The sequence below is a fragment of the Mastigoproctus giganteus genome, chromosome 11 (assembly GCF_048544385.1).
Source record: "Mastigoproctus giganteus isolate SK-2022 chromosome 11, ASM4854438v1, whole genome shotgun sequence".
Lineage (NCBI taxonomy): Eukaryota > Metazoa > Arthropoda > Arachnida > Uropygi > Thelyphonidae > Mastigoproctus > Mastigoproctus giganteus.
In genome coordinates this window covers 277,215-301,434 of record NC_143585.1, presented here as the reverse complement: position 1 = coordinate 301,434, position 24,220 = coordinate 277,215, and the positions used below count along the sequence as shown (strand labels likewise).

The following is a 24,220-nucleotide window of genomic DNA, read 5'->3' as shown; positions in this document are numbered from 1 at the left end:
ACTTCTGATCTCTCTTGGTACAAGAACATTACAAATATTTCTTCCTCTGCATCTAAAAAACTTGGTTTTCTCTTTTGCTCTCAGCGTTACTTTTCTTCCAAACAGCTGTTCACTCTGCACAAATCACAAATCTGCCCTACAATGGAATATTGTGGTGGTGTCCCTAAAACCTCTCTCTCTCAGGCTTTTTGATTCTGTTCAGAAGAAGGCAGCTAGGTTCACTGTTCTTCTGAATTTGGCTTCTATAATTCCTGCTCTCTCTCTCTCTCTTTCAAAACAGTCCAAACACGTGCGACCACCAGCCAACATCCATTTACTGTTCATCTTCAAACACACAGAACCAACTTTTCATCTTTCTCGTTTATTCATTCAACTGCCGTTTTCTGGAACAACCTTCCTTCATACATATTTCCTGAAAAATTAGTCTACAGGAATTCAAGTATAACGTCAATAAATATCTTCTTTCTTCTTATCAACCTCCAATCCAAGCACGGTACTAAGTACTATAAGTTCTAACACCTCTCGTGTTTGGGGTTTACATAAAAAAAAAAATATATTTATATATATTAGCATATGGTGCAAGGAAGCCTGAGGCTCATTTTGCACCATCCAAAAAAAAAAAAAAAAAAAAAAAATCCCGCATTACCCTCTGAGAGAGAGAGAGAAAGAGAGAGAGAGAGAGAGAGAGAGAGAGAGAGAGTGAGAGAGTAGAAGGGAACCACCAAGAAGGCAAGAAAGAGAAGAATGATGATAACCAGCTCAGGACCCTTGGTTTTCCAAGCCCATACTCACCAGATGTAAACCTCTGTTGCCATTTTTCAGGTCTGATTACTGTCATTACTTATTTTGCTCAAAGCATCAGTAAATTTGGACTTCAAGTATGATTTACCTGCATCATTGAAATAAAAGGTTCAATGCAGAATCCCAAAGAACCTCCGCTTTTACCATTCGTTCAGGAAGAGTATGGCCACTATTAACCATACTGTTTCTTTTTGCTGAGCTGTCTCTTTATCCATAGTAATGTGCGCTGTTATAATCTATCAAAAGCTTTACCGATATTAAAATACAGTTTCAGAAAAATAAGCTGAACCGATGGAAGCAGTGGCAGGTCCATCTTACAAATTAGAAAATAAGAAAAAAAAAAGCATGGTGTAATAAATATCAAATTAGCATTAGCATTAGTAGAGGCATTTGATGCAAGAAAGCAAGCTTATGCAGCATCAGCCAAAAAAACCCACTTCCACTTCACCCCTCTGTTCGTTCAAAATACCTGTCCAGCTGAGCCTTAAACTTATTTAGGCTATCAACCTCCACCACAAGGGATGGCAGTCTGTTCCACCAACCAACCACCCGCTGGCTAAAGGCAAATTTCCGCACGTCTACCTACATCTGTCTTTCCTCAATATGAATTTATGCCATCTCAGGTGAATTTTCTGAGCTAGAGGAAGAATCCCATCAGCATTGAGCATGCTTAAACCATTCAAGGCTTTATACACCTCTATCAGATCACCTCGCTGGTGCCTAGTCTCCAGACACTGTAATTTGCAAAACTTAAGCCTTTCTTCGTAAGAGCACCCCTTTGTTCCATTCACTAATCTTGTTGCCCTTCTCTGTACTCGTTCCAGCAGCTCTACATCCTTCTTGAAATGAGGCCTCCAGACCTGTATACAGTACTCTAGGTGTGGCTGACCATTGCCTTATACAATGGAATAATCACCTCCTTATCCCTGCTGGAAAAATTCCTGTATATCATTGACAATACTCCATGAGCTACTCTTGCAGCCCGTCTGCACTGCTCAGAGAACTTCATATCTGCCTGCACAATCACCCCCAAGTCCCTTTCATTCTCTACCACTGTCAGTGTAGTACCACAGAGTTGATACGTTGCTCTGGGGTTGCTGTTTCCCATGTGTAGTACTTTACATTTGTCAATGTTAAACTTCATTTGCCACCTCTCAGCCCATCTGCTCAACCTTTCCAGATCCTGTTGCAGCAGCACAGTGTCAGTAGTGTCCTTGACAACACTGCCAACCTTTGTATCATCTGCAAACTTGGACATTAAGCTTGATATACTATCATCAATATCATTTATAAATACAGAAAACAATAATGGACCCAACACTGAGCCCTGAGGGACTCCACTAATAACATTAGTCCACGATGAGCAGTGTCCATTGATTACCACTCTCTGTCTTCTCCCCCTCAACCACCCCTTTATCCATAGCAGCAATTTGCCTCCAATGCCACACTGCTCCAATTTGTGCAGCAATCTTCCATGTGCAACAGTATCAAAAGCCTTTCTAAGATCCATGTATATAATATCAAAGTTATTCCCTGCATCCAGTTCTTTTGTGACTGCATCATAGTATCCAATCAAGTTGGTCAGGCAAGACTTCCCCTTAACAAAACTATGCTGTGTCTGAGCTATAACTGAAGTCTTGTCTAAATGATCCTGCAGTGCTTCTTTAACCAGTGCCTCCATTAATTTTCCGAGAACAGAAGTTAAGCTCACAGGTCTATAATTACTTGTGTCAGCCTTTGATCCTCCTTTGTGAATTGGGGTCACATTTGCACATTTCCAGTCTATGGGTACCTCCCCTGAGTCCAAGGAAGCTCTCATAATTATGGCTAAGGGTTTGCTTACCTCCTTTGCTGCCTCCTTTAATATAACTGGATAGATCCCATCCACCCCGGGTGCCTTTCTTGTGTTTATCTTCAACAGTTTCTCCTCCACTTTACTCCCAGTTATTTCAAGATTCTGTAGCTTACTGCTAGAGTTGAATACACCTCTGGCATTCCCCTTGCTGAATAACTCCTCATGTGTGATTGTCGATGCAAAATATTCATTTAGTTTGTTAGCTACCTGAGCAGGATCATCAACAGTTGACCCATCAATATCAAGTGGACCAATCTAATTCATCCCCTTCCTTCTAGAGTTTACATAAGTAAAGAACTCTTTGCTGTTTTTCTTTGCATCCCTTGCCAAGGATTTCTCGTAATCTGCCTTCGCCTGCCTAACCTCCTTTGTAACCTGGTTGCATATCAACTTGTATGTATCATAGGCTTCTGTGTCATGTGTTAATTTGTAAGTATCCCATGCATTTTTCTCCTCTGCCATATGCCTCATTAGTTCATCTGACATCCATTTTGGCCTAAACCTTGAACAATATTTCTTAGTTGGTATGTAAAGCCTAGTAGCTTCCAAAATACGTTCTTTGAATGCTTCCCATTTTGAATTTGCTGTTGTTAACATCATCAGTTGGTCCCACTGTATAGAATTTAAATACTGTCTCAGTCCATCGTAGTCGCCTTTACGGAAGCAATAACCCTTCCCTTTACCCCTAATGGTAGTTACCTCTTTGAGTAAATCCCACTTCAGCGCACTGTGATCACTGCCACCTAGTGGTTCATTTATCTGCAGATTCTTAATGCATGAAGAATCACTGCTGATAATCAAATCAAGAGTATTACTCCCTCTAGTTGCCTCCCGAACATGCTGATGTAGAAAACAATCATCCAATAAATCCACAAAAGCCCTGCTAGTGTGTGAGTAACCAGCCCCCAAATTCCAGTCAATATCTGGGAAATTAAAATCTCCCATTATAAGACACTCTGATTTACTGGCCCACTCTATTTCCCTGTACAGTTCCTTATTATACTCATCAGAGTCATTAGGCCTATAGCACACTCCTACTCTCAATTTTGATCTCCCAATGTTTATGTCACACCAAACTGACTCCCCACTGCACTGTCCAGCGATGTCGACTGGCTTCACTTCCTTGGTTTTTATGTGTTTCTTAACTAATAGCATAACCCCTCCCCCCCTTCCTATCCTGTCTATCCTTTCTGTAGACGTTGTACTCCCCAAATTGCAGTTCTGCATCCCTTATATCTGTGTGACACCACGTCTCTGATATCCCAACAATATCTGCCTTTGATGTTTTGAGCAATACCTCAAATTCATCAAATTTATTTACTAAACTCCTAGCATTGGTGTACACGCAAGTATACCTGCACCTGTTTCTATTCTTAGCTACCCTAACACAACCCATGTGTTTACTTGTACCGCAATGGCTCCCAGCAGTCTCTGAAATACCATGCATCTTGTTTTTCAGGCTTCTGCTCATTCTAATAGAAGCAGTGCAAGAATCTCTTTCACCTCTGCCAGTGGCTACTGTCAATCTATTGGTTTTTGTCTCCCCCCAAGCTAGCAGTTTTCCGACCCACCTAACACTGCCTCGATAGCATCAGCAAATATTCTTGCACCCTTTCTATTTAAGTGTATCCCATCCCTGTAGAAGCAATCTCTCCTGTTAACAAGTACAGTCCAGGCTGAAAAAAATTCTACCCCTTGAGCCTTGCACAATCTTTCCAGGGCCGAATTGATCGACAAGGCTCTCATCATATACTCCCTCCTATCGTGTCTGGGCAGAATTGCAGACACTTTCAAATTCAATCCTAATTCTCGGCTTTTGTTCAACAGTGACCTGTACTTGTTAAGTAATTCTGCCGGTCTCCTACTCTTAATATTATTAGTGCCAACGTGTACAACTATATCACCTTTTGTGCCCTTAAAAGATGATATTCGCTCTACAACGTCATCAACCTTTGCCCCTGGCAGACATACCCTGGTCCTGTTCCACCTGTCTTTTTTACAAAGCATGTTCCCCGTTTCCCTGACAATAGAGTCACCAACAACTACTAGTTCCTTCGGGACCAGCGCATTCTGCCTTGGGGGTTGTCTCTGTGTCACGCGATGCCCAAGTGCAAGCCCTGGCGTTGATGTGGGCAGCTGAGAGCTTGATGGGCCCCTCAATTTAGTTTCTTCGAGGGCATCCACCCTGTCCTTCAAGCTCTCATATAGGCCCACAAGAACGCCGAGTTGTTGCCTGATGTCGATACACTCCTTGCATCGCGCGCACACACAAAGACATCCCCCTTGGCAGTATCATGTCCCGTACCCGATTGCTCTGCAGACATCAAGCAAACAGTGCATTTTATAAGGCTGTGAGTCAGAGGACAACTGCCCCCCTCAGTTCTGCTCTGAGCCACAGCGCTTCCATTAGCTTGAGCCTTTTGCTTTGCTGCTCTGGTCTGAGTCATGATTCTATTAATTTATTAATTAATTATAATTAATTATGTTATTAATTATGTTAAATATAATTAATTATATTACGTTTGTAATCTAAGTCGTTATATGTATTTATTTAAACGTACAATTTAACTGCTAACGAAGTTCAACTAACGCTGTCTAGTACGGCATACAACTATCGTATCACAATGGCGGGAAAATTACGAACGGTATCGGAGTTGAAACACGTGGAAACCTTTACCGATACTTTTATGCAATTACAAGGCCGAGTAAAGAATAAATACACCATGTTAATCAGAAAATCACAAAATAATGTTGTACTACTAAATTTAAATCAAAAGTTTTAGAAAAACAATAATTTCAAATCAATAAATAAGAAAAATCCACTTAGCGGCTTGGAACACGACCGTCTCTAGTAGCCTCGTCAGCAGACTCAAATGACTGTAATCAAAATGACTGTAATCAAATGATATCTTTTACGTTTTACTACAAATGTTACTTTTTTTAAGGTGTGCAGTTTTTTTGTTTGTCACTATATAACATCCACAAGCATAAAATGAATCTGCAGGGAACTTACTCTTTCCTTTGGCAGCGATGTCAAATTGTAAAAAAATAAACCCTTATAAATCAGAGATAAATTAAGCAAACTTAAAATTCTATAGATATTGAAAGGATGAGAGAAGGCAGATTAGGCAAAAAGATGTTTGAAGCAAAAATGGAGTAGACTTAGAGGCAGACCAAGAGGTAGATTGATTGATAGTATCAGGTAAGCAGTTGAAGAAACAGAGGTTACAATAGCTAGGGTAAGAATGTGAAGCTGATAATGCAGGAGGATTATATGTGCTAATGTTATGAAGTGTATACTAACACTTTCTGTATTTCAGTTTATTCTGCTTAAACTAATAAAATTCAGGTAGAAGCTATGATGAGATTATAAAATTGTTGTTCTTTCAGTTTTTTAATTATTTTTTTCAGTTCTTTCATATTCCATGTTTTTTTAATTTTACATCTATGTTTGTATAGTGACCAATGGAAAGATGTGGGAACTTATCATCCTGTATTCTTTAATGGTATGGTTGCTGAGTATCCTTTTCCTGAGGATAGGCTGGAGGAAATTCGATCTCATAAGGTAAAAATTCTGTTGTTTGAGAAATTTTTTGAAAATCAGTAAATTAAAAAAATAGTTTTCATAGGCATAACTATATGTAGGTGATAATGACATTGTTGGGATTAGACACATCCTTTTCTTAATGAAATTTACATGGGTTTGTTAAAGGGAAGTTTTGTCTGATCAATTTGATTGGATACTACGATGTGGTCACAAAGGAAAGGCATGCAAAAGAATAATTTTGATATCATATACTTGGATTTCAGTAAAGCTTTCGATACTGTTGCACATGGAAGACTTCTATCGTAAGACCAGCTTATAGATATAAGCTGGTCTGTAACCAAATCACAACGGAGGTTAGTGAGGCAAAGGCAAATTACGAGAAAACTTTGGCGAAGGATGCAAAGAAAAACAGCAAAGAGTTCTTTTCTTATGTAAACTCTGAAAGGAAGGGGATGAATCAGATTGGTCCACTTGATATCGATGGTTTAGCTGTTGATGATCCTGCTCAGGGAGCTAACAAACTAAATGAATATTTTGCATCTACATTCACACTTAAGGAGTTATTCAGGGGAATGCCTTAAGGGGAATGCCAGAGGTGTATTGAACTATGGCAGTAAGCTAGATAATCTTGTAATAACTGAGAGTAAAGTGGAGGAAGAATTGTTGAAGATAAACATAAGAAAGGCACCCGGGGTGGTGGTGGTGGTGGTAGTAGTAGTAGTAGTAGTAGTGGTGGTAGCATGTGATGCAAGAAAGCAAATGTATGAGCTTATGCAGCATCAGCCAAAAAAAAAAAAAAAAAAAAAATCAAAAATCACACCATTCCCTCCAACTGCCTGTCCAGTTCCTGCTTAAATTTATTCAACCTATCAATTTCCACACTGACAGATGGAAGTTTGTTCCAGCAATTAACCACCCGCTGGCTAAAGGCAAATTTCCGCACATCTATTCTACATCTGTCCTTTCTTAATTTGAATTTATGCCCCCTTAGGTTCGTAATCTGAAAAAGTGGAAGGATCCCATCAGAATTCAGCATGCTGAACCCATTCAAGGCCTTATACACCTCAATCAGATCACCGTGCAGGTGCCTAGTCTCCGGCCACTGCAATTTGCAGAACTTAAGCCTCTCTTGATAAGAGGATTCCTTCATTCCCCTCACCAATCTTGTTGCCCTTCTCTGTACACGCTCAAGTAAATCTACATCCTTCCTAAAATGAGGCCACCAGACCTGTACGCAGTACTCAAGGCGTGGCCTGACCATTGCCTTATACACAGGCGCCTCCGTAGCCAGGTGGGAAGGAGCAGCAGTGCGTAGCCCACGCTTCTTGATTAGACCGGGGTTCGAGCCCGTCACCACCAAATACGGAGGATGCGGAAAGATCAGGGAATGACCACCGCATATCCCGGAGCAATATGGCCTTAGTTGCTAATGCTCCTAAAAAAAAAACCAGACAGACCTTATACACAGGGCTAATCGCCTCCTTTTCCCTGCTAGCAAAATTCCTATTTATCATTGACAAAACCCCATGACCTGCCCTGGCAGCCTGTCTGCATTGCTCAGAAAACTTCATATCTGCCTGCACAATTACTCCCAGGTCTTTTTCATTTTGTACCACCTTAAGTGTAGTACCACACAGTCGGTACGTTTCTCTGGGGTTACTTCTACCCATATGCAGTACTTTACATTTGTCAAGGTTAAACTTCAGTTGCCACTTCTTAGCCCATCTGCCCAAATTATCTAGATCCTGTTGCAGTAGCACACTGCTATTACTGTCATTAACAACCCTGCCAACCTTTATATCATCTGCAAACTTCGACACTAAGCCTGATATACCTTCATCAATATCATTGATAAATATACAAAACAACAGTGGACCCAACACCGAACCCTGTGAGACTCCGCTAATAACATTAGTCCAAGAAGAGCAGCACCCATTGATTACCACCCTCTGTCTTCTCGCACTTAACCATCCTTTTATCCATTGTAGCAACTTACCCTTAACACCATTCTGCTCCAATTTGTACAATAGTATTCCATGCGCAACAGTGTCAAAAGCTTTCCTGAAATCCAAATATATGATATCAAAATTATTTTTTGCATCCAGTTCCTTTGTAACCACATCATAATATCCTATCAAATATGTCAGACAAGACTTTCCCTTAACAAACCCATGCTGTGTCTGAATTATTGCTGCAGTCTTGTCTAGATGATCCTGCAATGCATCTTTAACCAGTGACTCCATTATTTTACCCGGAACAAAAAAGCAAACCCTAACCATTATTATGAGGGCTTCTTTGGACTCAGGGAAGGTACTCATGGACTGGAAATGTGCAAATGTGACCCCACTCCAGAAAGGAGGATCAAAGGTAGACACAAATAATTACAAACCTGTTAGTTTAACTTGAGTTCCAGGGAAATTAATGGCGGCATTGGTTAAAGATGCATTGCAGGATCATCTAGACAAGACTTCAGTTATAGCTCGGACACAGCATGGGTTTGTTAAGGGGAAGTCTTGTCTGACCAATTTGATTGAATACTATGATGTAGTCACAAAGTAACTGGATGCAAAGAATAATTTTGATATCATATATTTGGATCTTAGAAAGGCTTTTGATACTGTTGCACATGGAAGAATGCTGCACAAATTGGAGCAGTGTGGCATTGGAGGCAAATTGCTGCTAAGGATAAAGGGATGGTTGAGTGGGAGAAGACAGAGTGGTAATCAATGGACACTGCTCTTCGTGGACTAATGTTATTAGTGGAGTCCGCCAGGGTTCAGTGTTGTATTCATTAATGATATTGATGATGGTATATCAGGCTTAATGTCCAAGTTTGCAGACGATATGAAGGTCAGCAGGGTTGTTAATGACACTAATGACATTACGCTGCTGCAACAGGATCTAGAAAAGCTGAATAGATGAGCTGAGAGGTGGCAACTGAATTTTAACATTGACAAATGTAAAGTACTGCATATGGGAAACAGTAACCCCAGAGCAACGTATTAACTGTGTGGTACTAGAGTGAAAAGGGCCAGGGGATAATTGTGCAGGCAGATATGAAGTTTTCTGAGCAGTGCAGACAGTCTGCAAGAGTAGCCCATGGTGTCTTGTCAATGATGTACAGCAATTTTTCTAGCAGGGATGAGGAGATGATTCTCCCCTTGTATAAGGCAATGGTCAGGCCACACCTTGAGTACTGTACTCAGGTCTGGAGGCCTCATTTTAAGAAGGATATAGAGCTGTTGGAACGAGTACAGAGAGAGGCAACAAGATTACTGAATGGAACAAAGGGTTGCTCTTACGAAGAAAGGCTTAAGTTTTGCAAATTATAGTGTCTGGAGACTTAGGCACCTTCGAGGTGATCTGATTGAGGTGTATAAAGCCTTGAACGGTTTGAGCATGCTCAATGCCGATGGGATTCTTCCTCTTGCTCAGAATAATTGCCTGAGAGGGCATAAATTCAAATTGAGGAAAGACAGTTGTAGGCTAGATGTGCGGAAGTTTACCTTTAGCCTGCAGATGGTTGATTGCTGGAACAAACATCTATCTGTCGTAGAATTTGATAGCTTAATCAGATTCAAGGCAGAACTAGACAAACATTTGGAGCGGGTGGATGAGTAAAATGAGAAGGGTGTTTTTTTTTTTTGTTTTTTTTTTGGCTGATGCTATATAAGCTTGCTTTCTTGCATCATGTGTCCTTGCTAATGCTAATAAGGCAATGGTCAGGCCACACCTCGAGTACTGTATACATGTCTGGAGGCCTCATTTTAGAATGAGTACAGAGAAGGGCATCAAGATTGGTGAGAGGAACAAAGGGGGGGGGTGCGCTTATGAAGAAAGGCTTAAGTTCTGCAAGTTGCAGCATCTGGAGACTAGGCACCTGCAAGGTGACCTGATCGAGGTGTACAAGGTCTTGAATGGTTTGAGCAGGCTCAGTGCTGGCAGGATACTTCTGCTTACATCACCATCAAATATGGAGGATGCGGAAAGGTCAGGGAATGTCCACCGCATATCCCGGTGCAATATGGCTTTAGTTGCTAATGCTCTTAAAAACCAAATAACAAACAACAATCTTCTGCTTGCTCAGATTAAGAACCTGAGTGAGCATAGATTCAAATTGAGGAAAGAAAGTTGTAGAATAGATGTGCAGAAGTTTTCCTTTAGCCAGCAGGTAGTTGATTGCTGGAACAGACTTCCATCTGTTGTTGTGGAAGTTGATAGCTTAAATAAATTTAAAGCTGAACTAGACAAAATTTGGAGTGATCAGGTGGGTGAAATGGGAAGGGTTTTTTTTTTTCTTTTGGCTGATGCTGTAAAAACTTGCTTTCTTGCATCTGGTGAGTATGGGCTTGGCACACCCAGAATCCTGAGCTGGATATCATCATTCTTCTTTGTTGGTGATTCCCTTTTACTTTTGACTCTCCCTCTCTTTCCCTCTCTTTCCCTCTCTCCCTCTCCCACTCTGTCTCTCTCTTAGGGTAACTCAGGGATTTTTTTTTTTTTTTTTTTGTCTGCTGCAGCATAAGCCTCAGGCTTCCTTGCACCATGTAGCCAATAATAATGATATGCCTCGCTTGACTAATGCTAAATTGAAAAAAATTTAATATTGACGAAATTAGTAAAACAGAGAACTTTTGTTTTATGTGGACTTTCCGAAAAAGTCCGTGAAAGAAACAAAACACTACTAGTATTAAGTGGCACTATTATGTTTTGTGTAAAAAAATTAAATCATTTTAAAATTTTTTAAAAGAAAATTAAACTAAGTGTGATTGTGATGCAAACTTTTAATAACATACACGTATAAGTTATAAATCCAGTTTAATGTAAGAATACAAATATATACTAACAGTAGCTTTCGAGATGCGTGTCTCTTCATCAACTGACATTTAAATACAAAATACAACGGATAAGTGCAATGAGCTGAGTGAGGCACGTTAATTATGCGTCATTGTTGTTGCACGGACATGTGCTGCTTTCTACTCCACTGATCATCTAGCATTAAAACGGTTGTCTCTAGGATGGGGTGTAGGCGTATGCTTTTTGGCGATTTATTGCCTTTGGATTGTTTACTATGTTGAGTGACTCTAGCCATAAGCGGTGGCGAAAGTGTCGTGAGTGGTCTACTATTTCAAAGTCACATTTGGGGTCAAGATCGTGGTTGGTGGCCCAAAAATGTTCTGCAACCGCGGACTGGTCAGTTTCGGCAAGCCAGATTGCTCTGTCGTGTTCCGTAAGGCGATCTTGGAGATGCCTTGATGTTTCTAACTATGTAGCAACTGTTACAGTCTCTACAGGTGATGTGATATACTACATTGCTGCGTCGTAAGACAGGTGTGACAGGAGTCTTCACACTGGAGACAAGTGAACGTAGGTTCCTGCAGGGTAACTGCACACATTTGATGTAATTTCTAAGGACCTTCGAGATCCGTCCCATGTGCTAAGCAGATGCCTATTACAGGCAGAAGAACTCGGATCCAACCCAAGACCACCGAACCAAGTCGGTATATCGTCCGCCTATATTCCCTATTATCCAGGCATGTCAGGACGGATCTCAAAGGTCCTTAGAAATTACAACATTAAATGTGTGCAGTTACCCTGCAGGAACCTACGTTCACTTGTCTCCAGTGTGAAGACTCCTGTCACACCTGTCTTATGCAGCAATGTAGTATATCGCATCACCTGTAGAGACTGTAACAGTTGCTACATAGGAGAAACATCAAGGCGGCGTCTCCAAGATCGCCTTACGGAACATGACAGAGCAATCCGGCTTGCTGAAACTGACCAGTCCGCGGTTGCAGAACATTTTTGGGCCACCAACCACGATCTTGACCCCAATGTGACTTCGAAATAGTAGACCACTCACGACACTTTCGCCACCGCTTATGGCTAGAGTCACTCAACATAGTAAACAATCCAAAGGCAATAAATCGCCAAAAAGGCATACATCTACACCCCATCCTAGAGACAACCGTTTTATTGCTAGATGATCAGTGGAGTAGAAAGCAGCACACGTCCGTGCAACAACAATGATGCATGATTAACGTGCCTCACTCAGCTCATTGCACTTATCCGTTGTATTTTGTATTTAAATGTCAGTTGATGAAGAGACACGCGTCTCGAAAGCTACTGTTAGTATATATTTGTATTCTTACATTAAACTGGATTTATAACTTATACATGTATGTTATTTAAAAAAAAAAAAAAAAAAAAACCATGGACCCCAGTACACTAGGCCCATTCGTTACTATGCAAACTTTTGTTCAACCCTTGATTTAGTTCGACATTTTTTGCTAATCAGTATGTCTTCTGGTTTTATTTTTTGACAAGTTCAGTTCTATTCTGATTTTTATTGTGTTGCTTTTTGAATAAGCAAATATGTTAATTTTTTGTTTATTTATTTATTTTTCACATGTGAATCTCAAATTTAAGATACGTTTAAAAGTTAACATTAGGTGGCTTCTGGAATATCAAGATACAACATCAGAAATACAGCTTTTCAAAAAGCAGACCAATATAACAATTTATTATTGCAAATTAAAATGTAGTTATTGTTATTAAATTAGCATTAGCAGATGCATTTGATGCAAGAAAGCAAGCTTATGCAGCATCAGCCAAAAAAAAAAAAAAAAAACACTTCCACTTCACCCCTCTGTTCGTTCAAAATACCTGTCCAGCTGAGCCTTAAACTTATTTGGGCTATCCACTTCCATGACAAGGGATAGAAGTCTGTTCCACCAACCAATCACCCGCTGGCTAAAGGCAAATTTCCGCACATCTATCCCACATCTGTCTTTCCTCAGTTTGAATTTATGCCCTCTCAGGTGATTATTCTGAGCTAGAGGAAGAATCCGATCAGCATTGAGCATGTTCAAACCATTCAAGGCTTTATACACATCTCTCAGATCACCTCTCCGGTGCCTAGTCTCCAGACACTGTAATTTGCAAAACTTAAGCCTTTCTTCGTAAGAGTGCCCCTTTGTTCCATTCACTAATCTTGTTGCCCTTCTCCGTACTCATTCCAGCAGCTCTACATCCTTCTTGAAATCAGGCTTCCAGACCTATACAGTACTCTAGGTGTGGCCTGACCGTTGCCTTATACAAGGGAATAATCACCTGCTTATCCCTGCTAGAAAAATTCCTATATATCATTGACAATACACCATGAGCTACTCTTACAGCCTGTCTACACTGCTCAGAGAACTTCATATCTGCCTGCACAACCACCCCCAGGTCCCTTTCATTCTCTACCACTGTCAGTATAGTACCACAGAGTTGATATGTTGTGCTGGGGTTGCTGTTTCCCATATGTAGTACTTTACATTTGTCAATGTTAAACTTCATTTGCCACCCCTCAGCCCATCTGCTCAACCTTTCCAGATCCTGTTGCAGCAGCAGTATAGTGTCAGTAGTGTCCTTGACAACCCTGCCAACCTTCGTATCCTCTGCAAACTTGGATATTAAGCTTGATATACCATCATCAATATCATTTATAAATACAGAAAACAATAATGGACCCAACACTGAACTCTGAGGGACTCCACTAATAACATTAGTCCACGATGAGCAGTGTCCATTGATTACCACTCTCTGTCTTCTTCCCCTCAACACCCCTTTATCCATAGCAGCAATTTGCCTCCAATGCCACACTGCTCCAATTTGTGCAGCAGTCTTCCATGTGCAACAGTATCAAAAGCCTTTCTAAGATCCAAGTATATAATATCAAAGTTATTCCATGCATCCAGGTCTTTTGTGACTGCATCATAGTATCCAATCAAATTGGTCAGGAAAGATTTCCCCCTTAACAAAACCATGCTGTGTCTGAGCTATAACTAAAGTCTTGTCTAGATGATTCTGCAGTGCTTCTTTAACCAGTGCCTCCATTAATTTTCCTGGAACAGAAGTTAAACTCACAGGTCTGTAATTACTTGTGTCAGCCTTTGATCCTCCTTTGAGAATTGGGGTCACATTTGCTCATCTCCAGTCTGTGGGTACCTCCCCTGAGTCCAAGGAAGCGCTCATAATTATGGCTAAGGGTTTGCTTACTTCCTTTGCTGCCTCCTTTAATATAACTGGATAGATCCCATCCACCCCAGGTGCCTTTCTTGTATTTATCTTCGACAATTTCTCCTCCACTTTACTCTCAGTTATTACAAGATTCTCTAGCTTACTGCCAGAGTTGGATACACCTGTGGCATTCCCCTCACTGAATAACTCCTCATGTGTAAATGTCGATGCAAAATATTCATTTAGTTTGTTAGCTACCCAAGTAGGATCATCAACTGTTGACCCATCGATATCTAGTGGACCAATCTGATTCACCCCCTTCCTTCTAGAGTTTACATAAGTAAAGAACTCTCTGCTGTTTTTCTTTGCATCCCTTGACAAAGATTTCTTGTAATTTGCCTTCACCTGCCCAACCTCTTTTGTAACTTGGTTATAGATCAACTTGTATCTATCATAGGCTTCTGTGTCACGTGTTAATTTTTATGTATCCCATGCATTTTTCTTCTCTGCCATATGTCTCATTAGTTCATCTGACATCCATTTAGGCCTAAACCTTGAACAATATTTCTTAGTTGGTATGTAAATCCTAGTAGCTTCCAAGATAAGTTGTTTGAATGCTTCCCATTAAAATTAGGAAACACTGGAAACATGAAATAAATATAGAAAATCAATGTATACTGTTAACAGGGTTATAGGTAAAGCAAAATGCTATGCTATGAGCAAAGGACTATATGTTCAGGTCACCCTTTCCTCTGGTGGTGCTTGTTGATTTGGTCCTTGTCTTTTCTAATCTTAGTCTTATTTTTGTTTTATTTATTTTATTTTGATATGTTCATAGGAGCAGAATACCATTTGCTTATTGTTTACATTTTAGTTTAATGCGGATCAATTTATATTTTATTTATTTTTTTAAATTAAAACTTAATTTGGTGCAAATATTTCAATTCTGTTTGTTCTTTGAGTTGAGTATTAAATGACAAATTGGTTAAAATAAGTTATATAAATTTAAATATTTATATTAATTGAATATTATTTATTCACTGATATCTTGTAGGTAGAAGGAATTTATTTTGTACAGGTGGTATTCATTTGAACAGAAGTGGTGCATGGGTTTTTGCCATTATCATTGAGGATACCCTAAGGGTTCAGAAAAACTACTTTTTGGGAGGGAGAAGGGTAATATAGACACTCATTTATCTGATGATATGGGTAGAAGTCACACTTGCACCCACCTCAAGAATTCTTGTTTGTTGCAAAAAAAGTCCATATCCAATTGTTGTCCAAAAGTCCAATTGTTGCCACCCTCAGACCCTTGCCAATATTGACAAGGGTTCTGAGGATGGCAGTAATTTAAATGAGCAAGAAGCTAAAAAAAATAAAATATATAAATAACTTCCAAGGATGTATCAGGATAGTAAACTATAAAAGAATGCTTAATGTAAACTGTGTCTACAAAAATGTCAGGAGTGTTGCGAATAAAATGGCTGAATTGGAACGCCTCGTTAGGACAACTGAAGCTGACATAATAGGGCTAACAGAAACGTGGTACAAATTGGAAACTGAGGATGACGAGTTCCATTATGGTATGTATAATGTATTTAGAAAAGATAGGGGAGATAGAAGGGAGTGATGGTGTATATTTTCTTATTAAACGCAACCTGAGCGAGTAAAGAGCTTTTGTTGCGTCAGAAGTTACTTTTGCCAGCATAGAACCTGTGTGTTATTTGGAAGCAAAGGTGTAATGAAAGTGGGAGTAAATCTACATACCAGAAGATTGTGTTTAGAGTATGACGACAGTCTCTACATACAGATAGAATGGGCAAACAAGTGTGAGTCACTTCAATTTGGCCCTAATTGATTGGAATAAGTGGGAAGGAAACTGCTACGGGAAGAAATTTTTAAAATAAAAATTATTTTAAATGCATGCTTATTATTGTACCAACATTTTAGAGAAAATACTATTGGTAAGAATATTCTTGACCTCATTATTACTCATAAATCAGACGACATCACAGAGCTTAGAGTACAGGAACTATTGGTAGGTAGTGATCACACAGTGTTAGTGAAAATATTAAGAAAGATGTTGCAGTAGCTAAAGGTAAAGACATGACTTTTTATTTCAGAAATGGGGACTATGGAAGTTTAAGCGGCTACATGGTATCTGTTAATTGGGTGGACTGCACCGGTGGGGCCAATATATTATAATCATCAAATTCCTTTAACCCTTAAATGGTTGGGCCCTTTTTTAAGCCTAATTTAAAAATTTCCTCTTGTGAAAGAAATTAATTATTTCTATAATTTCTACTCAATCTACAAAATTGAAACTCTCAATATACATAAACCGAATTTTTTTCTTAGATTTCCTACCTTTAAATTTCAGCAAAACTATTAATTAGCTTAAAAACAGCCAAAATGTACAATCATATATGCATTTTTGTAATTAAGCCCGCATAAAACAAGTGGCCGATCACTTTTATATAACGCATTACTCAGGCGCCTCCGTAGCCAGGTGGGAAGGAGCAGCAGTGCTTAGCACACGCTTCTTGATTAGACTGGGGTTCGAGCCCATCACCAAATATGGAGGATGCGGAAAGGTCAGGGAATGATCACAGCATATCCCGGAGCAATATGGCCTTAGTTGCTAATGCTCCTAAAAACCAAATAACAACAACAACAACAACAACGCATTACTCCACATATTTTAATTTCCCTGTGTGATCGCGGCACTGCCGGCTAGAACAAATCAACTTACACGGAGCCATAATTGACTGGTCAAGCTTATGTCATTAGCTTTACCAATTCCCATAATGTTTTTATACAATGTCAATAGCATTACCAGGTGACACAAGGAGAGAAAATGGGGAGTATACATTGGTTCATTATTTTACGTTTCAGACAAACTGGGATATTGCTCATCAGTATGTGACTATTTCTGAATGCTATCCATCCAAAATTTATTTTTCTCTTGCATTCCAGCCATTTATCATTATTACACCTAATAACTTGTCCCAGATAAGTATGACATCACCTTTTCAATTACTTCTTCAATCATTATGTCCCTTTCTGTTGCATACTTGTTCATCATTACTTTTGTTTTAGCCGTATTCATCTTTAGTTCAAAATCCTTACTAACTCTGCATAACTGATTAAAGATTTTCTTCTAATTCTTTGGGATCGTGGCTTATGACCACAATGTCATCTGCAAATCGTAAATGGTTTTGGTACTCACCATTCACATTGACTCCTTTCTGTGACCAGTCTGTTCTTCTGAAAGCTTCCTCAAGGGCAGCAGCAAACAGCTTCGGAGATATTGTGTCTCCTCGTTGAACTCCTTTCTCAATTTTAAATTTGGTGCTGTCTTTTTCTAATCTAATAAAGTGAAAGAAATTAATTATTTCTATAATTTCTGCTCAATCTACAAAATTGAAACTCTCAATATACATAATCAGAATTTTTTTCTAATATTATTAGTTGGCACTAATAATATTAAGAGTAGGAGACCGGCAGAATTACTTAACAAGTACAGGTCACTGTTGAACAAAAGCCGAGAATTAGGGTTGAATTTGAAAGTGTCTGCAATTCTGACCAGACACGATAGGAGGGAGTATATGATGAGAGCCTTGTCAATCAATTCGGCCCTGGAAAGATTGTGCAAGGTTCAAGGGGTAGAATTTTTTTCAGCCTGGACTGTACTTGTTAACAGGAGGGATTGTTTCTACAGGGATGGGATACACTTAAATAGAAAGGGTGCAAGAATATTTGCTGATGCTATCGAGGCAGTGTTAGGTGGGTCGGAAAACTGCTAGCTTGGGGGGAGACAAAGACCAATAGATTGACAGTAGCCACTGGCAGAGGTGAAAGAGATTCTTACACTGCTTCTATTAGAATGAGCAGAAGCCTGAAAAACAAGATGCATGGTATTTCAGAGACTGCTGGGAGCCATTGCGGTACAAGTAAACACATGGGTTGTGTTAGGGTAGCTAAGAATAGAAACAGGTGCAGATATACTTGCGTGTACACCAATGCTAGGAGTTTAGTAAATAAATCTGATGAATTTGAGGTATTGCTCAAAACATCAAAGGCAGATATTGTTGGGATATCAGAGACGTAGTGTCACACAGGTATAAGGGATGCAGAACTGCAATGTGGGGAGTACAACGTCTACAGAAACGATAGACAGGATAGGAAGGGGGGAGGGGTTATGCTATTAGTTAAGAAACACATAAAAACCAAGGAAGTGAAGCCAGTCGACATCGCTGGACAGTGCAGTGTTGAGTCAGTTTGGTGTGACATAAGCATTGGGAGATCAAAATTGAGAGTAGGAGTGTGCTATAGGCCTAATGACTCTGATGAGTATAATAAGGAACTGTACAGGGAAATAGAGTGGGCCAGTAAATCAGAGAGTCTTATAATGGGAGATTTTAATTTCCCAGATATTGACTGGAATTTGGGGGCTGGTTACTCACACACTAGCAGGGCTTTTGTGGATTTATTGGATGATTGTTTTCTACATCAGCATGTTCGGGAGGCAACTAGAGGGAGTAATACTCTTGATTTGATTATCAGCAGTGATTCTTCATGCATTAAGAATCTGCAGATAAATGAACCACTAGGTGGCAGTGATCACAGTGTGCTGAAGTGGGATTTACTGAAAGAGGTAACTACCATTAGGGGTAAAGGGAAGGGTTATTGCTTCCGTAAAGGCGACTACGATGGACTGAGACAGTATTTAAATTCTATACAGTGGGACCAACTGATGATGTGACCAACAGCAAATTCAAAATGGGAAGCATTCAAAGAACTTATCTTGGAAGCTACTAGGCTTTACATACCAACTAAGAAATATTGTTCAAGGTTTAGGCCAAAATGGATGTCAGATGAACTAATGAGGCATATGGGAGAGAAGAAAATGCATGGGATACTTACAAATTAACACATGACACAGAAGCCTATGATAGATACAAGTTGATCTCTAACCAAGTTACAAAGGAGATTAGGCAGGCGAAGGCAGATTACGAGAAATCTCTCGCAAGGGATGCAAAGAAAAACAGCAAAGAGTTCTTTACTTATGTAAACTCTAGAAGGAAGGGGATGAATCAGATTGGTCCACTTGATATTGATGGGTCAAGTGTTGATGATCCTGCTCAGGTAGCTAACAAACTAAATGAATATTTTGCATCGACATTCACACATGAGGAGTTATTCAGCAAGGGGAATGCCAGAGGTGTATTCAACTCTAGCAGTAAGCTACAGAATCTTGAAATAACTGGGAGTAAAGTGGAGGAGAAACTGTTGAAGATAAACACAAGAAAGGCACCCGGAGTGGATGGGATCTATCCAGTTATATTAAAGGAGGCAGCAAAGGAAGTAAGCAAACCCTTAGCCATAATTATGAGAGCTTCCTTGGACTCAGGGGAGGTACCCATGGACTGGAAATGTGCAAATGTGACCCCAATTCACAAAGGAGGATCAAAGGCTGAAACAAGTAATTATAGACCTGTGAGCTTAACTTCTGTTCCAGGAAAATTAATGGAGGCTCTGGTTAAAGAAGCACTGCAGGATCATTTAGACAAGACTTCAGTTATAGCTCAGACACAGCATGGTTTTGTTAAGGGGAAGTCTTGCCTGACCAACTTGATTGGATACTATGATGCAGTCACAAAAGAGCTGGATGCAGGGAATAACTTTGATATTATATACTTGGATCTTAGAAAGGCTTTTGATACTGTTGCACATGGAAGACTGCTACACAAATTGGAGCAGTGTGACATTGGAGGCAAATTGCTGCTATGGATAAAGGGGTGGTTGAGGGGGAGAAGACAGAGAGTGGTAATCAATGGACACTGCTCATCGTGGACTGATGTTATTAGTGGAGTCCCTCAGGGCTCAGTGTTGGGTCCATTGTTGTTTTCTGTATTTATAAATGATATTGATGATGGTATATCAAGCTTAATGTCCAAGTTTGCAGATGATACAAAGGTTGGCAGGGTTGTCAAGGACACTACTGACACTATGCTGCTGCAACAGGGTCTGGAAAGGTTGAGCAGATGGGCTGAGAGGTGGCAAATGAAGTTTAACATTGACAAATGTAAAGTACTACACATGGGAAACAGCAACCCCAGAGCAACGTATCAACTCTGTGGTACTACACTGACAGTGGTAGAGAATGAAAGGGACTTGGGGGTGATTGTGCAGGCAGATATGAAGTTCTCTGAGCAGTGCAGACGGGCTGCAAGAGTAGCTCATGGAGTATTGTCAATGATATACAAGAATTTTTCCAGCAGGGATAAGGAGGTGATTATTCCATTGTATAAGGCAATGGTCATTCCACACCTAGAGTACTGTATACAGGTCTGGAGGCCTCATTTCAAGAAGGATGTAGAGCTGCTGGAACGAGTACAGAGAAGGGCAACAAGATTAGTGAATGGAACAAAGGGGTGCTCTTACGAAGAAAGGCTTAAGTTTTGCAAATTACAGTGTCTGGAGACTAGGCACCAGCGAGGTGATCTGATAGAGGTGTATAAAGCCTTGAATGGTTTAAGCATGCTCAATGCTGATGGGATTCTTCCTCTAGCTCAGAAAAATCACCTGAGAGGGCATAAATTCAAATTGAGGAAAGACAGATATAGGATAGACGTGCGGAAATTTGCCTTTAGCCAGCGGGTGGTTGGTTGGTGGAACAGACTTCCATCCCTTGTGGTGGAGGTTGATAGCCTAAATAAGTTTAAGGCTCAGCTGGACAGGTATTTTGAACGAACAGAGGGGTGAAGTGGAAGTGGGTTTTTTTTTTTTTTTTGGCTGATGCTGCATAAGCTTGCTTTCTTGCATCAAATGCCTCTGCTAATGCTAAAGTGGGTGCCAGAAGTGTATCAAATTCTAACAGGCCACTAAATGATTTTGTGATAACTGAGAGAAAACTGGAAGAGAAATTGTTGAACCAAATATAAAGAAGGCACCAGTGATGAATGGGATCTGTCCAATTATATTAAGTTAAGCAGCAAAGGAGGTAAGCAAACCCTTACCCAAAGTTGCTTACCTCCTTTATCCATGATGAATTTGTCCCCAATTCACAAAAGAGAATCAATGGATGACATGAGTAATTACAAACCTGTGAGCTCAACTTCTATCCCAGGGAAAATAATGGAGTCACTGGTTGAAGAAGTAATGTAGGACTATTTAGACAGGACTGCAGTTGTACTTCAGTCACAGCATGGGTTATTAACAGGAGATCTTGTTTGATCTATTTGATTGGATACTATAATGCAGTGACAAAGGAATTGGATGCATAAAATAAATTTTATATCATATGTTTGGATTTCAGGAGAGCTTTTGATGCACATGAAAGACTGCTCTGCAAATTGTAGCAGTATGGCATTCAGGACAGGTTATTGCTATAGATAAAGGGGTTGGCGGGTGATGACGGAGTGGTTATGACTGAATATTGGCAGAAGTGAATACTGCATATGGGTAGAAGTAACCTCAGAGAAACGTACCAACTCTGTGGTACTACACTTAAGGTGGTAGAAAATGAAAAAGACCTGGGAGTAATTGTGCCGTCAGATATGAAGTTTTCTGAGCAATGCAGACAGGCTGCCAGGGCAGGTCATGGGATTTTGTCAATGATGCATGGGAATTTTGCTAGCAGGGAAAAGGAGGTGATTGTCCCTCTGTATAAGGCAATGGTCAGGCCATGCCTTGAGTACTGCGTACAGGTCTGCGGGGGGGGCCCCATTTTAGGAAGGATGTAGATTTGCTTGAGCGTGTACAGAGAAGGACAACAAGATTGGTGAGGGGAATGAAGGGATCCTCTTACCAAGAGAGGCTTAAGTTCTGCAAATTGCAGTAGCTGGAGACTAGGCACCTGCACGGTGATCTGATTGAGGTGTATAAGGCCTTGAATGGGTTGAGCACGCTGAATTCTGATGGGATCCTTCCACTTGTTCAGATTACGAACCTAAGGGGGCATAAATTCAAATTAAGAAAGGACAGATGTAGAATAGATATGCAGAAATTTGCCTTTAGCCAGCGTGTGGTTAATTGCTGGAACAAACTTCCACCTGACGTTGTGGAAGTTGATAGGTTGAATAAATTTTAGGAGGAACTGGACAGGCATTTGGAGGGAAATGCCTGTTTGTTCTGAAAGGTGTGATTTTTTTTTTCTTTTTTTTTTTTTTTTTTTTTTTGCTGGGCCCCTTGTTGTTTTCTATATTGATGGGGGTATATTTGGCTTATTGTCCACGTTTTCAGATGATTCAAATGTTGGCAGGGTTGTTAATGATAGTAAAGAAATTATGCTATTGCATGAAGATCCACAAAAATTAGGCAGATGGGCTAGGAAATGGCAATTGAAGTTTAACATTGATAAATGCAAGGCACTGCATATAAGTAGCAGTGGTCCTTGGTTAATATACCAACTGTGTGTTTATTGCACTCAGGGTAGTGGACAATGAAAAAAAAAAAAAAACCTGGAGTTGATTGTGCAGTTAGATATGTAGTTTTCTGAACTGTGCAAGCAAGCTACTGGTGACAGCTCCTGGGGTTTTTTTCAATGATAAACTAGAATTTTTCTAGCAGGGATAAGGATGTGATCATCCCATTTTATAAGCCAGAGGCTCCCCAACTGTGCACCACTGCAAACTCCCAAGGGCAAGTATTTTAAATTTTTTAGGGAAACACAGGGATACCCAACATCTGTTGGACACTGCATGAACTACTAGCTCTAGGTAGTTCACAGTTTCAACATTACTTATTAAGTTGTTTGGACCTAACTACTTAAGGATCGGAACCTTAGGTATTTCTTTTCGCATAGGGTTGCCATGAAAAAATTACTGAGACACTAAGGGTGCTGTGAACAGAGAAAGTTTGGGAACCTTTGGTATAAGCCAATGGTTAGGCCTCTTTAGGAAGGATGTGGGTCTACTGGAAAAGGTTTAGAGGAGTGGCAACAAGATTGCCGAGGAGAACAAAAAGGTGCTATTAACAAAGCTTCAGTTCTGGAGACTACACACTTGCATTGTTTGCATGGATTGAGCAAGCTCAATGCTGATGGTTCAGACTAGACACATCAGTGGTTCAAAATAAGAAAAGATGGTTGTAGGATAGATGTGTAAGTTTGCCTTCAACTAGTGGGTGATTTATTGAATAAACTTTCATCTGTTATCGTTGTGGATGTGAGTAGTTTTAATAAATTCAAAAAAGAATTAGAAAAACTGGAAGGGATGGACTAGTGATCTATGAACTTTTTTTTTTTGTTTGAAGCTGTATAGGCTTGCTTTCTTGCTTTGACTGATAGGTTATTGCTTACTCTGAAGTTAAAATTTTAATTACAGTTAACTAGTTTTACCCATCTTGCTATAGGTCGAGCATCAAGAACAAGATTACCAAAGAGTACTTACTAATCCAGAAAGTAATATTCATTATGGCAGTGAAAATGGGAGTGAACAAGACGATCCTGAGCAATCAGAGTTATTATCTGAAATGACTGGAACATCTCATGTCAGTCAGTCATTCATCCAACACCAATCTAGTGCAGCAAGTGATTTACATAGATCAAGGTAATTTTTAAATAATTATGTTATTTCAGCAATCTCTAAATAAGGAAATTTTCCTCCTGTGAAAAACCACTTTTCAACACAGTAGTATGTGAAAAGTGATTTAGTACTGGGTGGTGCACAAAATGATATGTTTAAATGTCTCCCAATAAATTTATTCAAAAATCTTTAACAGAAGTTATAAATTTCATGTGCAGTTTCTTGGAACATTCCTATTTTACCACATGTTCAATATGTGGTTAATAAGAATGTAGGCATATGTTGATGCTTCTAATGTTGTGACAACGTGCCTTTATCAGTTTTGTGACCCATTCTAACAGATCAGTAGCCTTTCTCTGTAGTTCTGCAAAATATAAACCTATCAAAATCCATACTCAAGATGCTCAGTCTGCTCTTAACCATTGCTTTATAAAATGGGATAAACTGTGTAGAACTTTGCCTTCTATTTCGTCCTACTGGCAA

At 39.8% G+C, this 24,220-nt stretch overlaps 1 protein-coding gene across 4 annotated transcripts in view; it reads left to right on the top strand.

Moving 5' to 3' along the window:
* Window positions 1-24,220, top strand: part of LOC150077632 (epidermal growth factor receptor kinase substrate 8-like) — a 432,910-nt gene that overhangs the window by 357,159 nt on the left and 51,531 nt on the right. For all 4 annotated transcript variants that reach the window (XM_090384186.1, XM_090384185.1, XM_090384188.1 and 1 more), the window contains 2 exons: window positions 6,116-6,221; window positions 23,565-23,761. In XM_090384186.1, the coding sequence (XP_090240312.1) occupies window positions 6,116-6,221; window positions 23,565-23,761 (303 nt within the window). The remainder of the gene's footprint in view (window positions 1-6,115; window positions 6,222-23,564; window positions 23,762-24,220) is intronic.